This window comes from Homarus americanus, unplaced genomic scaffold (assembly GCF_018991925.1).
Source record: "Homarus americanus isolate GMGI-L3 unplaced genomic scaffold, GMGI_Hamer_2.0 scaffold46577, whole genome shotgun sequence".
Taxonomy (NCBI): domain Eukaryota; kingdom Metazoa; phylum Arthropoda; class Malacostraca; order Decapoda; family Nephropidae; genus Homarus; species Homarus americanus.
Genome location: NW_024750770.1, coordinates 120,014 through 137,500, shown reverse-complemented (window position 1 = coordinate 137,500; position 17,487 = coordinate 120,014). Strand labels below are relative to the sequence as shown.

The window sequence follows — 17,487 nt, the reverse complement described above, 5'->3', positions numbered from 1 at the left end:
ACAATAAAAAAAACGATGATAAACAGTAATGCCAGCACCGCGTCACACCACCAGGGAGGGAGGGAGGTGACTCGTTCAGGCAACAACGTGTGGTGGGTTTACTCCAGGTTTAACATGTCTTGTAAAAATAAGTAACCAGCTTCGTCCTACTAGTGTTTGTATCGTCTGAACGTTCTTCATTTCACTCCCACTCTCTTTCTCCTTCACATCTTCCTTCTCTCTCTCTCTCTCTCCTTTCACGGCGTTGACAGACTTTACATTATACTATGCCTTATCTTTTTGCACTTTTCCTTCCCGTCTATTATTATCTTTCCCTCTCATTCATCCATCTATTTCCCTATTTTTCCTCATTCATGTATCTTTCTCCATATCAATTTCTCTATATCAATCAATATACTTATCTTTGAGTATCTACACACACACACAACAGAACTACAGTACAGTATCATCGGACAATATTTCTGCCTCAGTGGTCATCAACTAGCGGTGTCCAACATAATCTCTGTACAGTACAGTACATGTGTCCTTAACCTGTAATGCTTCACACAGGTGCATCACAGGTGTGGCTAACGGCTAACTGACGAAAACACACATAATAACACACCTGTCCCTGAGAACAAATGTTTATGGCGTTCCACGACTTACAGGCTGCTGGTGGTCATCTGTGTTTCTGAAGGTGTTGTGAGGATTCCTTTACCTTATTCAGACCAATTTAATATGCACTGAAAGTCCCTTGCCAAGTTCTGAAGCAAACCTGTTTTTTTGCTATATTTTCTATACTCAAAGTGAAAGCATAAGGGTTGAATAATTCGTCACCTCACTATGTCACACCTCTCAGCCACACCACTTGACACTCTTCACTCATGATGTATCTATTCCCTGAAGCCTCAAAGAGAGAGTGTGTATGTGTGTGTGTGTGTGTGTGTGTGGCGGAGCTCGAGGAAGGATACCCCTCCACCGACAAGGAAAACAAACACAACACAATAATAAAACACGAAAGAATAAATCATCACCCAGAAAGAAAACAAAATAAACTCCAGCAAAAGAAAGTTCATGAATTTCTTCGTAACTGACCAAATACTGAATCAAAATTGAAAGAAGAATGAGAAACAGAAGCCATTTTTTTGTTCAGAAAGAAGAGAATAAGACACAGATCTATAATGAGAGACAATAACAAACGAATACACGGTGAAAGTAATGTACTGTATGAGGAAATAGAGGCAATATAAGGCAGCATAGAGAGCTCTCCCATCTTAACCAACAGAGACATCAAGTATCATGTTCATTATTGGAGTTAATGGTAATAAACACAAAATTGACCTACACGCTAATTATTCTTCAATTAAAACACATTATTATGAATTTCAGACAAGGTAATAAACCACATCGATTCCCGCAGTGTCTTGAATGTGATACAGATAGGTATATACTGTATAGAGACACATAAGACTGCGGCAGCTTACCGGAAGAAGTTGATTTAGCACTAGACTCTCGAGTTAGTGGTGCTGCTGGCTACCATTACCACAACTACCATCACCACTACCATCATAATACAGGGACTGCCCTTAAGGTCTGACAAGGTCTCACGTTAAGTCAAAATTCGAGTCCCGCTGTCTGACTCATCCTCAACAGGGTACTTAAGTGAACCCTACCACCTGTCACTTAAATTGTAAGTGTTTATTTCTAGTTCTAAACTTAAGAAATAGATCGCGATGGCCGGCAGTTTATGGTAGTGTTAAGTAGCGTTAAGTTGCCCACAGTTTAAGTTAATTTTGTGTCAAGCCTATTGATGTGTAAGTGTTCACTGGTCACTTAAGTGTTCACAGGTACCTTGAGTGTTCACTGATCACCACTTAAATGATCACCTGTCATTATTTAAGTGTTAACTGGTCACCACTTGAGTGTTTACTGGCCACTTAAATGTTATCACCATTTCATTAAATTATCACACACTACTATACTGTACATATTACTACACATCTTAGTCACTGATGGTCCTCACTACAGTAAACGTTTAGTATTTCCAACAGTTTCTTTGTATAACACACAACATAACATCACTGAAGGAAGATCAATATTTCAACATGCCATAAGATGCGTTACATTCTTGCAATACAAAAATAAATCAAGGGTACTTTCTTTATCAAGTTTAAAATAACGTAAGTCAACATAAGAAAAAGATCTCAATTGTTTACTTACCTATTCGCTAAAATCACACTGAATACACAAACATACGTCGTTTAGAATAAATAACTCACAGAAACATTACACTAAGCACACTTAAACGTTCGTAATAAATATCCTTAAACCTAAGTTCGAAAAAAAAATATATTATCAAAGTTCGGTCGTGTGCATGGCAGAAAACTTGGCTCGAAACTGCGAGTGAGCCAACCCGCGCAGCCTCGGTGCCTGGGAGAGGGCCCTTCAGGTGCCACCTACCATATTTTCTTTATCAATCTCTACAGCCAGCAGCATGGCACTGTGAATCAGGCCTGAAATATAATAATCCTTGTAGTTTTTGTGACTATTTGCTCATGGAAATATTATGGTAGATGCTCAAGATTTTTTACGACAATGAAAAAAAATACCATTTGGGTACAAATTACTTTATATTTTTCATAAATGTGCCTCGGAATTATCCTCGGATTAAAACAAAGTCGCGCATATAATTTACACTGTAAACTCTCACAAAGAAATACATTTTATCTGTAAAAATGAACACCGTATAAGCGTTACAAAGTTTTAGCGCCAAGTGAGTTACCGTGTAGAGAATATTTAGGACGAGTGAGCAAGAGAGTGGGCGTGGACCCTCAACGTAACTATTAGTGTAAGGCCGTTGGGGGAGCTGTCTGTATTGTGTTTACACATCTTCTGAAGACACCGTTATGTAATGCTGACAAGAAGGAAATGCTAGCGAAAATATAACTCAAAGCATTCTCTTCAATTATTATCATTTGGTAAATGTTAATATCGACAGGCTAAATAATTTCCTTAACATTTACTAAGTTTCACCGCCATTATGCATACAGTCTGTAGGGATATAATAAAGGCTGTTTGTGTCATGGAGGTCGCACATAACCATCAGTTAAAGGTCTTGTCAGCGGTATATCACAATGTATCAAGGAGGTAAACATATCAGACCTCACGCAAGAATAAATTACCCATACATTTCTACAAACTATGTATATGCGTTATGAATAGTATATACACACACACTGTTTTCTTGTATATTAATTTCTATATATATATATTTTTTTTTAATTTTCAGTCTGTTTTCTAGGCTCAGATGATACAAAGCGATTTTCCGAAACGTTAGTAAATAAACTCAACATAGTCAAGATATATATAGGTATATATATATATATATATATATATATATATATATATATATATATATATATATATATATATATATATATATATATAGAGAGAGAGAGAGAGAGAGAGAGAGAGAGAGAGATGGTATACTTCTGTGCGTCTCGGATTCTCGGTATCGTAGTTATAGTTAAGTTTTATTAAAAGAAAACGTGTTGATTGACATACAGTGAAAGTGGGAAGAAGTCTGGGATATTCAATCGTAAACTAATTTATATGATTCTTCTGTGTCAATAATAATAATAATGATAATAATAATTATGGTGTAAAAACTAAAGCAATGGTTGTTTCCAAATTGGAAATAAATCCTAAAATAAAAATTATGATAGGCAACAGGAAACCTAAATAAGTGGAAAAATGTTGTGTATTTGGGAAGTAACATTATCTGTGATGGTAGATGTACGGAAGAAATCAAACAAGAACAGGGCCAGCACAAACAGCATTAATAATCTAAAAGAACCCAATGAAAAAATACTTAATTTCAATTTGAGAAAAAGGCTGCTGAAAAGCTTTATATGACAAGGACTGATGTATGGGTCAGAAGCGTGGACACTTTCAGTAGACACCAGAAAGAGGTTGGAGGAGGCCTTTGTAATGTGGCGTTATGGGCGAATGTTAATAATCTACACTGACAGGAAAACTAATGAGGAAGTACTAAGGTTAGCAAAAACTTCAAGAGAAATACTTGAAATGTATAGAAAAAGAAATATGAGATACTTTGGTCATATAATTAGGGATGAGAGGATAATAATAGAAATATTAATGGACATAGTTGAGGGTAGGAGGGCCAGGGGAAGGCAGAGACTGGGATGGATGAATGATATTTAACACCTAGTCCCCACTGATATACAAAACCTTGGAGGATTGGTAAAAACATCCCGAGAACGTTTAGAGTGAAGGACTGTGGTCAACAACCCTCGGATAAGAGGACGGTGCTCTGATTGAATGAATTAACACCAGAAAGTAAATCAACTTTCTACACAATGGCAAAACGTCACGATGTGCTCAGTAAAAAAAAAAAAAAAACGATCTTTATCTTCTGAAATTTAAATATTTTCGCTATAAAAATACCACGAAATTAAAAAAACACACACATCTATATATAAACCAAGAAAGGAACTAAGTCGCTACGTGCTAACTACACTGTGCGTTAAGGTCACCCAGAGGAAAATGCCCAACCGTAGTCTTTACCGGTCTCTGTTCATCATGGTGAGGGCCGCCCTATTCACTGAAGTTGTCAGGCGCTGCTCAGACCTGTCTTTTCTGTGGGCTTTTCTTCATTATCAACTCTGCCTTTAGCCATTTAAGAATTGTATCACTCATGATTCCAAAGAAAAAAAATAGAGGGGGATTGAATCCTGGTGACTTAGCACACACGCTCGTAAAGTTAATGCCTGAACTAAGATACATTTTTCTGAATGTCTGCTTTTTCACATTCAGAGTATTATAATTTTTTTCGTTTATTAAGATACTTTAATGATTTAAATTGCCATCTAGGGGAGGTTAGGTTTAAGCGATGCTAAGTTTGGTGTACTTATAAACATTTACCGCAGGCTCCATCATGAAACACTGTGTGGACATAACTGTAATATCCCCGAAATAAACGGCTACTTAACTTTTACTTCTGAGGAGATAATAATGAAAGAAAAAGTCATACGGCAACAATGCTCTCTTCAGGTCTTATCTAATGCTCAGTTGATAGAAGGTCACCTTAACACCATCCATTTGATTGATAAGATGACGAGATATAAAAGTTTGAAGTACAGCAGTATAAAATATTTAGGTTAAGATAAGTACTGAATTATAATAAAAAGACTAAAACATTATTAATTAAAAATAAATTAATTAATACCACAGCCTTTGGAATAAAAATAACACACCCAAATGAGGTAATGTTGCGCCAGAACTATAATTGAATTACAAAGTTTAAGCAAGTGGTGGTAGGTCGTAGTTAGCCACTCTTAATGGGAGGCGTGAGAGTGAGGTATCCCTGGATGATGGTAGTGGCTCGTCCCGCCAGGTCCACTCGTCCGTCACCCCTCACAGTCACCAACAAATCGCCACCACGGGGCGAACACTGGCGACCTGACAACCAAAAACTATTAAATTCTCGGAAAGAAAGACATTACTCTGCGATTAATAATTTGACACAAAAATGCAGGTCAATGAAGACTCAAGTCTGGATCATTACAACGTTACTTCATAAGAGGCCATACAACCTTGTTTTATGTATAACTATGTATTATTCATGAAACAAGTTATTATACAAAATTCATTTATATATTCTACACCTCAAATATTTATAAGTGATCACTTTTGAAACTCCAAATTATTTTGTTTGGACTTACATTTAAGTGTTGTAATCCCAAGTTCCTTTGACCAGTAAGGACCTAACACGGTGTGGGTCGATCCTGCCAAGCAAAAAAAGAAAACAGAGACAAAGATCTGTTGTTATTCCAGTACGCAGGAACAAGATGCATAATGGACAGTAATTTGTTTCAACGTTTCTCCAGAATGATGTGATGGGGATTCCCTCACCTGTGACGGGATCCTCGGGTATACCATTCCAGGGAGCGAAGTAGCGTGAAAGACAATGGTACTGGGGAGAGTCTGGTGCCGTGATCTGTGCGTTGGACACATGCAGGCCGCCATGCAGGGTATAGATGATGCCCTTAACCAGTGACCCGTCATGTAGGTTCAGAAAGCTTCCTGAGTCTATTCGGAGATTCTCCAAATGTTTCCTGTACACAAATATAATCGTTTTCAGGAGGGTGCTGTAGTACGTACCAATATGTCGTTTGGGGAATAAGTGTAACGTTATATCACTGCATGTATAGACATGTACAGGCCACATGTCCTATCTTAAAATATAATACTGTATTTTAAAGAGTTACCTCGTTCATTTTCCTGGTACCTTTGAATTCGCTAGAGTGACAAAGTTTGCTGTATGGAAGTTATGGAACATTAGTTATTCACAATATTCTTGCAATGAAGTGAAGGTGAAATTCCCCAATTCTAAGAAATGTTTTAGAAGAGCGAGCGAAGTGGGATGTGATCACCGGGAGTGAAATTAGATGGAGCGAAAAAACTAATGAGAAAAATAATAATATATATGGAGTATGTGGTCAGGGACAGATAACACGTTAAGTAAGAGCTATCAGCACTGTCATCAGCAGACAACCACGCCCAGGACAGGCCACTCTAAGAGTTCAATGATCCTGCCTCCACCACCATGATAAATACGAGTAGAAGGAAATTCAGGCTTCTGATGGACTTCTACTTTTACCATATATCCTCACTGTCTTCACCAATCACTCTCACAGAGGATTTTGAGCCATCGCATAATGTTATAACCACTCAAACAAGGCGCTCCCCGACTCCTACCTTCTTTATTGCCCACTTTACGACAAGCGGTACCTTGTCAAAGTCTTCTCTAAGTCTACAAATATAAAGTACAATTTTATCTTTCCCTTGGAGCTGCCTGACCATAAACATTGGCATAAACCCACAATGCATTTCGTTTATGTCTACTCCCTCCCTTATCAATTGCTCAATCACCTTTTCTACAACTTTCATAACCTGATCTAGCAGCTTCCGTTACCTGCAGTTCCCACATTCAGGTGCACCATCTTTACCCTTGAAAGTATTCATGATCACACTCTTCCGCCAGTCGTCTTGAACATTATATTCCATCATGATTACATTAATCCATTTGTTCAATATTAACGTGTCTACATCGCCTGACGCTTTCAGCATTTCTGCAACTATCCCAGAGCCTCCAGCCACCTCTCCATTCCTCATTTTTCAAATTTTTTCTCCACTCATTCTCTTTTAATCCTTAGGCATGATCTATGTATTATATTTACCATTGTACTTGGCAGATGAAATCGTATTAATGATAAACAATACAATACAAACTTCCTTCTCCCATTGAATCGAACCGTGCACCTATTAGACTCAATCCTTGGTATCAGATAAGAATTGGGACAAAATGTTTGATTATAAACAGAAACTAAATGCAGTAGGCTACTGTAGCTTCTCACCCATAGGTCTAAGGTAACACGAGGATAATGGAAACAGCGAAGTCGGAGGCAGAGAACTGGTGAGGGTGGGGAGGACCAACCTGGTACAGGAGTGGTGCAGCCTCACCAGGAGCTTCTTGGTGGTGTGGGAAAGCATCATTTGCTGTACCTGGAGGCCGTCCGTCGCCACTCTGAGGAGGGGGCCGAGCTGAGTGTCCTGGTGAGGAGTGAGAGGAACAGGAGTATTGGCGGGAAAGTCCAGTACAATGTTGTCACTATCCTTCCTGGCTACCAACACTCCACTCAGAGTCTCAAACTCCACGTGCGTCCTGCAGTTTCCTGTACAAATCAAACATGTGGTAGTAAAACAATTAGTTACTGCCAGGATTGACGTGGCTTATTGGGCCTACTACGGTTACTTAAGACCAAAATACTACTCAGAATGAAATAAATTTTAGTTGAAGATTGGTCTTTCACAAGTTATTTAATATTGTTTCTTGGCCATAGTTTAATTGTAAAGGGCATTATTATCACTAAAACTACTTTTGATGAATATTACACATACACACACACGTTTACCGTGTTCACTAAATAAAATATAAGAAATTAATTCTTCTGGCATTCCTCAAAATATCATAATTGGCTAAGTGATGTACAGAATGTTGCCTGAATGGCGTATACCGACAATTGTAATGTTGAATTGAAACAGTTTATTTAGCCAGAAAAATACAGATACAGAGTGGATAATAATAACAATATTAACATGACTGAGCCAGTTGAGAACTTGGGCTCTCCTGTAGCACCTGATATATACTGTACATTTAACTCAAGGAAGTATTATGTAACATTTAGTATCATCTGGAATAGTACAATAGCATGGTGGTAATAAGAACATCCCGGAATGTTACCACGGTTATCACTTCAATATTATTAATTTTATCTATTTATTAATATTTATTTTTTATTATAAGTATATACATAAATTACAGTGGAATTATAAAACATAAATATAATGGGGAAGCAATACATGGGTTGTACAGTATTAAGGTTGAACAAGAGGTCAGAGCTGTCAGGACTATGTTTAGTTGGCAAATCTATTTATTGTAATGGTAATTTCTTATATATTTTCATGATAATTTCCGAGAGTTATTTCATGTGTGTGTGTGTGTGCGTGTGTGTTTAAGACATGACAACATAACTATTGAGATGAAGAATATGGAGACGAGGAAAAGTGACCTAATTCGTTGAAGAGCACGTGGGCGGTAGCGAGGGTGGCGTGACCACACAGAGGCACCTCAGTCGTGGGCGAGAACCAGCGAAGGGAGAACCTGGAGCACCTCACCCACGGCTCCTCCTTCGCCGCCTCCTCCCCCACTGGACTCACGTAGGCAGTTTCTGACAAGTTCATCTCTCCCGCCAACTTTTGCATTAACTCCTCCTGTAAAGGCTAAATAAACGTTCTTATTTAAGTGTGTGGAACATAGTCTTAATTTGTTTTCATTTCCTTACATACAATGATTAATATTTATGACTATCGATAATAAGCCTTCCATGCGAATTTTAAATTAAAATTAAGTAAAAAAAAAAATCATATTATTGTACAAAAAAATCGTAAAGGCAATATTTTGTAAAAACTAAAATAATATTTTCTACGATAAGTTCAACACATCTTACCTGTAACAGTGGTACCACCGCTGCAGGGTTGCCAGAGAAGGGATGATCAGTGAAGGCATCCACTGTAAAGATTGACACCTTCATCTCTGAAATAATCAAATGCCCAATTCAGATAAATTGTAAATAATTCTCAAAAATACTATTAGTACAGTACTAGAATTTAAGTGTTTTTAATACGTTGCAGCCACTAAGCTCCTGCGTTCAGGCAAATCACGTTAAAAGTATAATAATATAGTGGTAAGACTGAAGTACAGCATAAGAGTTCTACTGAGAAATTGTAAATGGTTGTGAACAGTACATGATCTAGTAATACAATGATGCTATACTACTTGCGTTAAGAGATACAGAAATACTCTATAACTGAAGAGCATTTACTGATGTATGTAGTTCAGGATCTCAGCATAGTTGGCGCCGCATTACCTCATTTAGTTTCGATACGGATTCGTTTGGAAGGAGACACAGAATTTTTGGGATAACTGTGTGATTCGGGTCAAGACTCGAGGAGGATATTTATTAATATGAGCCGAAGACGCTACTGGTGAATGATAAGGAGTGCTAATATCATGGTTACTAAATGTGTGTGTGTGAGTGTGTGTGTGTGTGAGTGTGTGTGTGTGTGTGAGTGTGAGTGTGTGTGAGTGTGAGTGTGTGTGTGTGTGTGTGTGTGTGTGTGAGTGTGTGTGTCCAGTTACCTGTATATCACAGCGTATAATCATTGGGGAAGTGGGATGTGTGACAACATAAACCAGAGGGAACATAACATCAAGCTTAGGTAACCTAAACAGTATTTATGTTGAAAACTTACAAAAACCGATCCATCATTCATATGAAGATAGGAAACGTTTCTTATAATGGACTTCATGGTAGGAATTTACCGAAAACATTGCGTCAATTAACAAAATACTGGCAGCGGATATTACGTCACTTCCCTGTAAAGAGGGATCATCATCAAACATAATTATATACTGTTCACTTTTCCTTACCTCACTATATTATGTTATTTGCTTCTTGTTGGGCAATAGGCACCCGTAATGCTTCGTTGTTTCTCCTTCCATAGGATCCAAGGAAGTGCCCAAGAAACTAGCTGGTCCCACACCTACGTAGGGCAAATCTGATTCTGCCAAGCCTGTTTGACGAGTTTCTGTTTCCCTGCTAACTTATGTGTATAAAAATCTTAACACTATATATCCAAATATTGATCGCTATTCTATCTTCAATGAGGTATTTGACACATACTTTAGAGTGTTTATAATCACATTACACTTACCTGACAACAGTTGGTGAACGCGTTCCCTCGCTGCCAGGTGTGCTGCGTGAACACCACACTACTACTACTACTACTGTATGTATTTGCAAGGCCTGGCTGTCTCAACCAAGCGGCATCACACATCTGGCAGCAGCAATCAACACGGTGTTGTAATCAAAGCTGCAGATAGAAAATAATACTTTAAACATCATATATCACGCCTTTTGTCATATTGTATTTATTTCACTGCCTCTTGCCAGTGTGAGAGGAATGGTGGGGTCAATGCCCAGTGCCCAGAAGGTTGATCCCTTCTTTACTAACTTACTAAAAACCAAGGGAAAATAAACAGGAAGCCCAGGGGCGGATTCAGGAATATCAAAAGCGGGATCCAAAAAGTTGTGGGTCGGGGAACAATCATGGCGAGCACAGCGAGCCCATCAAGTGAAGGGGGAAGTGGGGGGGGCGCTATAAGCCCCCCGGAAATTTTTAGAAATCTGACCAATATTATGGGCATTTTGAGACCATGTGCACTGCTATCCTTCACTGGCCAAGAATGACCTCATTTTGACTTGGTTACCATCACTCCAGGGCACATTTGATTATACAAAAATGTGTATAAAATTGAAATTGTTATCGCCGCTGGCTTCAACTACAGTGCTGGCGTTGCCTTACCCGAAAAAACATTCAATCTATCAGCCTGGGACCACGGCGCCGCGCCGCCCACGCAACCTGCACAAACAAGATGCCCTGATTCTGGGGAGTGTATGGTTTAAAGTGTGGTGTGGCCGTCTGGCCTCCATGAGGCAGATCACCTTCTCAAGTGATGCTGTGAGGACCCTGCAGCCACTGCTGTGAGGACCATGCAACTCTGAAGATGTCTTGAAAAAAGACGAAACCTAGGTGTTCCGTTGTTTCCCTTTTCCCGTGTGATTTTATCAAGGCATATATATATATATATATATATATATATATATATATATATATATATATATATATATATATATATATATATATATATATATATATATATATATATATATATATATATATATATGTGTGTGTGTGTGTGTGTCTGAAAAAATCGTTTAGAACACTAACGTGTACTATCCGCCCAGCAACTCGCCTACCAATCAACTAAATATATCTTAATAAAGATACTATATGACATGTCACGCTTTACAGCATTACCAGTCATGCACAGTAAATGCATTTTTATTTTCCTTCATATAATAACAATTTTAAATTATAGTTATGCACTGTACTGGCTTTTTGTTTATTATTTGGTTAAGAACTAAACAAGCTAACAATCTAATTTGATTGTTATATAGAGTCAATAAAGATGTAATTACTTTGTCAGTCGTTGTCGCCAAGCGTTGCTACCATCCACCACCACTTTATAATCAAGGTTACGTCGTGCTTCTGGCAGCTGGAATAAATGAAAGGTATTAGCATAGATTTACGCTTTCTGTGATAAACAGCGATTAACACTTTAATCATAACACCGTGACTGTTCGTATAACCATTGTATTGCATGAATATGAAAAGTAAAATATAATATTACATCATCGCGAAAATAAAATGCACCCAATATCTACAGCACATGTCTGCCCTCTTACAGTGAGTGGGAGAGAGCAAGGGTTGGCTGTGAAGCTTGTCGAACATCTGGCATCCATCCCACTCCCCACTCCCCAGTAGCCAGGTTACAGCAAGGGACGTTGGATTGCGGAGGAAGTACGAGTGAAAAACCATGGGAAAATTCGCAGGGCGTCGTGCATTAGTGACAGGTGCTGGGGCAGGGATCGGCCGTGCATTGGTTATCAAGTTGGTGGAGATGGGTGCAGAAGTCTTTGCATTGAGCAAAACTGCCGCCAACCTTGAATCTTTAAAAGCAGAATGCCCTGGTGTCAAGACTATCTGTGTAGACCTTAGTGACTGGACGAAAACAAGGGAGGCGGTGCAGAAGATCATCCCAATACATCTTTTGGTAAATAATGCAGCATTTGCTAGCGTAGGTCCTTTCCTGACGGCTTCTCCGGAGGTATTTGACCATATGTTCAGTGTTAATGTGAAGGCTGTAATGAATGTTTCCCAAGTGGTAACGGGAGATCTAGTGGCGAGGAAGCAGCGAGGAACTGTGGTCAACGTATCATCACAGGCGGGTCAACGTGCACTCGTGGACCACGCTATATACTGTCCTACCAAAGGGGCATTGGATATGCTTACGAAGGTCATGGCATTAGAACTGGGGCCGAAGGGGATCCGTGTGAATGCTGTCGCTCCAACTGTGGTCCTGACGGCCCTGGGACGTATTGGGTGGTCTGACCCTGCCAAAGCCGGACCCATGCTGGCCCGAATACCCCAGGGAAGGTTTGCTGAGGTGGAAGACGTGGTGAACGCCATCGTGTATTTGCTGTCTGACGAGAGCGACATGGTCAATGGTCATATTCTCCCTGTTGATGGCGGCTTCTTGGCTGCCTGATTCATCACTGCTGCGGGGGACCAAGTTCTTATATTTATCATTCCTAATTCATATTTCCTGTAAAAAATTATATTAATTCAAATAATTATAGATATTTTAAAGTTTTACTCCTCAAAACCTTTATATAGATTACTGAAAATGGAATAATATTGATGAAAAGAACGAAACGCTCTCTTCTACGAGGCTTTTGTTCACTCAATTATGTCATCTAAAACAGGAAGCTCGGAATAAGTTAACCCATAAGTATAAACAGGAAATAAACATACACCTCCCCCCCTCTATAGTCTATATCCACAACACACACCTCCCTCCCTCTACCCCCACAACAAACCTCCCTCCCCAATCAACTATGCTGGTGATATTCTTGTACATACTAAAACTCGTCGTGAAATAGAAACGACCCTGACCCATGTACACGCAGCCTGTGAGAATCTCGGTCTTATTATCTCCAATGATAACCGCAAACACGGCCCCGCCAAGGTCAAGACAGGTAACAACACTATTGCCTGTCTCTCTTCTTTTAAATACCTTAATGTCTCCATTCCTTACCTCTAATTTATTTATTTTTATTTTTTGTTTAATACAATTCACTAGGTATTCCTTGAAATATATATTTTTTTATTTATACAGTACTGTATATTTGATATACAGTACGTACAGGGTATTAACTTGAAGAATTATATTCTTTGATTAAATTTTTTTTCCAACTTGTCTTGGGTACAAGTTCTTTGAAATCTGACAAGTTCCCATACCTATACAGTATTGGTCCTATTGATAAACAGGCAATGTATTATAGTTTACACCCTTAGTGGAAGTAATAAACTTGCATGAAGTACTATGTAGGAAACTTTTTTCCAGAAACTACGTGCTACCCAGCAAATACAGGAGTCATAAATTATCACATCTTGAGAAATGCAACAATATAGTGTTTTTTATATCCGAGGTCTTTGATTCAAGTTTGAATCATTGACCAACATTTTCATGAATATATGAGTGTGATGAGAAATGATGCACTAGATAGCTGGGTCACACCAACAATAAGGAGACTTATCACATGTCCCAACAGGATGAAACAATTGCATTGAGACAGAATGTGAAAAGGATTTGGGTGTGTATGTCGACAATGAACTAAAGTTCTCGGGCCATTGTGAGAAGAAGGTGAATCAGGCAACGAAACTAGTAGGTCTTATAAGAAGGTCGTTTAGATATCTGGATAGTCCGTCGCTCATCACGATCTTCAAGAGAGAAGTACTGTAACCCCGTCTGGTCCCCGAGGTATGCTAGAGACTGTTAATTGATTGAAAATGTCTTCTCTATGGAACCTCAGTTACCCAGAGATTAGAACACCTGCAACTGCCTAACTTACATTACAGACGGGCAAGGGGAGACCCAATCAAAGTGTATAAGCATCTCAGGGGGGCACTATTTAGTCGAATGTACAGTAGCTAAAACAGCCATCTGTGCAGGTGGGGGTCGATATGCTCCGAAATTTTACGTGTGACAAGTGACAGCCCTCATATACCAAAATTTATCGTCCATGGTCTTATATTATTTCCCACAAAGTATGCACAGATAGTTGTTTTTAGCTACTGTACATACAGTACCTGGAGCTGGCGGACAAGGTTGAAGAAGCCACAAGACCAGATACTGTGAGGGCAAACTTTTTTGGAGTGAGAATTGTGAACTCTTGGAACAATTTGCCAGTGTGTTGTGACTGAACTGAGCGTGAGCTCTTTCAAGGCCAGACTTTACCAACACTGGAGCAGGTTCCGATATATTCAGGAGCCAGAACATGCCTCGTACTTGCCAACAGTGGTAGTGGTACGTGTGAGTGGGAGCTCCGTGTTTTTCGTCCCAAAACAGGGTCTTTCCAGGAGTACCCAGTCTGATTTCTAGGAAATCTGATTCGTGAGTGACTAGTGAGTGTCGTGACAAGTACAATATTAACGAAATGAGGTAGATTTATTTTCTTTTTTTAGATTTCCCCCGAGGGGGCTAGTTTATTGGGCACCCCCTTACATCCTGTGCAAGGTGAAGCACATAAGCGTTTATAGTGCCCATCTTGGAAGCATGCAGAGTTCATGCTTGCCTTTATGGCTCATGCATTAAGGGCGTAAAAGCCTGAAGGGTCATGGGTTTTGTCAGCAAGTTACATAAAGTGACAGAATGATGAGTGTGGGGGGAAATTTCCATGTACAATTTATCTGTTTATGGCAAAGCGTGGCAGGTCCCTAATAATGTCAAGTGCCAGGCCATAGCCATAGGCATTGACAATATTGAGGGACATACCTTTTAGTGTGATTGTGATGGCGTGTACGTCGGTAGTGTCGGCTTCAAGGGAGAAGTCGAGAGATTGGTAGGGGACGTCCTTCTTGGCGTAGATACGTAGTCCACTAGCATGCCCGCATGGTGGTCAATTGATGTGGAGAACTGGAGTGGATGGGCCCCAGGTGCCGGTGGGGGACGGGGAGCCGGGGGTGGTGTCCTCGGGTCCTTGAGTGCGCGGTGGGTGGACGGGGGCAGCCAGGCACGGGGCAGGCTCGGTGTGGACGCCAGCAGTGGTGCCAGGTGGCGGTGGAGTAGGCCGTAAGCATGAGGGGCACACAGGGGGGCTACCAGGTTGTGTCAAACCAGAAGAGGGGGGTGACTGGGTAGCAGCTGGAGGCAGGGGTAGTCTGTGTAGGTTGGAGATGGCAGTACAGAGTGTATCAAAGAGTCTTTCAATACAGTTGGTAAATTCGTGTAAGAGGGATATGATCTGTGTCATGTCACAGGAGGGGGGTTGTGGGAGGGCACAAGGCCGACAGTGTCAGAGTAGAGACAGAGAAGAGATCCAGTTGTAGTTGAGTTAGGAGACGGCCGGGACTGCTGTGTTGCAGCCAGGTGAGGCCAGGCAGGGGCAGGTGTTGCTGAAGAAAGCGTTGCTGGAGATGGAGGGGACGCAGAGGGATGTGGCTCGGTAGGCTGGGGGAGAGGTTGAGGTTGACGCAGCCTTCGGGGAGGCTTTTCTCCTGGGACAGACGGACGTTTGGGGCATTGTCGTGAGTCAGCATTGTGCCAGCCACCACAATTACAACACCTGGGGTCAACAACACCAACCCCATTGAGGTGGTCTTTGATTTTTTGGGCACAGACGGAGGAGTAATGGTTACGTGAACAGAAGCGACATCTGGGACGATCACGTCGGCAGCAGGCGGTGAAGGTATGACCCCAATGGGAGCAGATGACACAAAAAGCAGGCCCTGGGTGATATGGTTCAGCATACAGTTGGGGGAGGACTGGGTGGGCCTCAACAGTGGTTGGGCACTCCCTCTCCTTCCATTTAACTATGACAGCTGCTTGTGGGGTCTTCCCTCGGTAGTGTCGACATATACTGAGTACACGTGAATTAAAGTTACGAGCATCTTCGACTTCAGAGTATAGGGGGAGCTGTTTAACTAGGATGTGGCAACATTCCACTGCGTAAGCAGATGTTGGCACTAGGACAACCCCGTCAAATCCAACAGTAAGTGTTTCATAGACCTCGGGTGTCTGACACTTGATAAAGTTATGGTTCTTACCTTTTTGGAATTAATTGGTGAGACCGTGTTGTCTCCAATACTTTGTTGTCCAATTAAACTGTTCCTCGACGGTTTTCAAGTGAGGTGTAGGCCCACCAAGCTCCCCTCAGTGCCAAGGCTTGTAATCTGAGCCCTGTCCACCCTCCCACCCAGCTGACCACACAACTAGACCGTCTCCATACTGCCAGCTACTCAGCCCTCACAAGCTCCAATATATCTAAGTTGGCTGCTAGTATCAAAAATTCAAATTTCACGAAACAACAATTGACTGATGTGATAATGTAAGTCCAACGGACTCTCATACAGGACAGCATACAACAAATGAATAAGGAGACCATCAGGAAGCTAGAAGAGGCTGACCGGCATTGCACTGACCAGATAAGTGAGATTAAAAGAAGCTTGGATTTCTCGCAAGGGGAAATAAGTGACTTACAAGCAATGTTAAACGTTGAAGCTAAAGAGAACCGAACACCTAAGACCCAAGTTCAATAGCTGAGTGAGGAGAATTCCAAGCTCTATCCTCTTTTCAACCTTATTACTGTACTGTACAACCCATGTTATACTGCTCCCCCATTATACTTATGTTTTTCAATTCCACTGTAATTTATGTATATGCTTAGAATATAAATAAACAATAAGAAACTAAAAAAAAATAATAAAAAAATAAATAAAATAAATAAATATTGAAGTGATTACTGTGGTAACATTATGAGATGTTCTTATTACCACCATGCTATTGTACTATTCCAGATGATACTAAATGTTACATAATACTTCCTTGAGATACTGTAAATGTATAGTATATATGAGGTGCCTAAAAGAGAGCTCAGGTTCTCAACTGGCTCAGCCATGTTAATATTGTTATTATTATCCACTCTGTATCTGTGTTTTTCTGGCTAAATAAACTGTTTCAATTCAATTCATGACCGACCACCCAAGCAGCTAACGAGGCGATCAGTGACGAAGAGGATAAAAGTAAAGAATTAAGTGAAAGTAATAGATTAAGGAATGGGTGATTAGATAGATATAAATAGCTAGATGAATGGAGAAAAATAGAGAAGGGAGTTAAAAGGAGAAATAAAATTAATTGAAGGAGAGAGAAGTAAGTGAGGGAGAGGGGGGGGGATGAAT

The 17,487-nt window shown here is 40.2% G+C and overlaps 3 protein-coding genes across 14 annotated transcripts in view; 1 reads left to right on the top strand and 2 right to left on the bottom strand.

Annotated features, from left to right (window-relative positions):
• LOC121854184 overlaps nucleotides 1-2,386 on the bottom strand; it is a 246,229-nt gene extending 243,843 nt beyond the window's left edge. For all 12 annotated transcript variants that reach the window (XR_006086504.1, XR_006086503.1, XM_042348653.1 and 9 more), the window contains exon 1: nucleotides 2,200-2,386. The gene's annotated coding sequence lies outside the window, so the exon portion shown is untranslated. The remainder of the gene's footprint in view (nucleotides 1-2,199) is intronic.
• A 2,874-nt stretch (nucleotides 2,387-5,260) lies between these two features.
• LOC121854183 (phenazine biosynthesis-like domain-containing protein) lies at nucleotides 5,261-10,443 on the bottom strand. Its single transcript, XM_042348652.1, has 7 exons — nucleotides 10,339-10,443; nucleotides 9,072-9,157; nucleotides 8,634-8,844; nucleotides 7,499-7,736; nucleotides 5,914-6,116; nucleotides 5,724-5,786; nucleotides 5,261-5,460 (listed from the first exon to the last, which is right to left on the bottom strand). The coding sequence occupies exons 2-7, from the start codon at nucleotides 9,153-9,155 to the stop codon at nucleotides 5,327-5,329; spliced, it is 933 nt and encodes a 310-aa protein (XP_042204586.1). The 5' UTR covers nucleotides 9,156-9,157; nucleotides 10,339-10,443; the 3' UTR covers nucleotides 5,261-5,326.
• Nucleotides 10,444-11,955: 1,512 nt separating this feature from the next.
• LOC121854182 (L-xylulose reductase-like) lies at nucleotides 11,956-12,890 on the top strand. Its single transcript, XM_042348651.1, has one exon. The coding sequence runs from the start codon at nucleotides 12,065-12,067 to the stop codon at nucleotides 12,794-12,796; it is 732 nt and encodes a 243-aa protein (XP_042204585.1). The 5' UTR covers nucleotides 11,956-12,064; the 3' UTR covers nucleotides 12,797-12,890.
• Nucleotides 12,891-17,487: the final 4,597 nt, after the last annotated feature.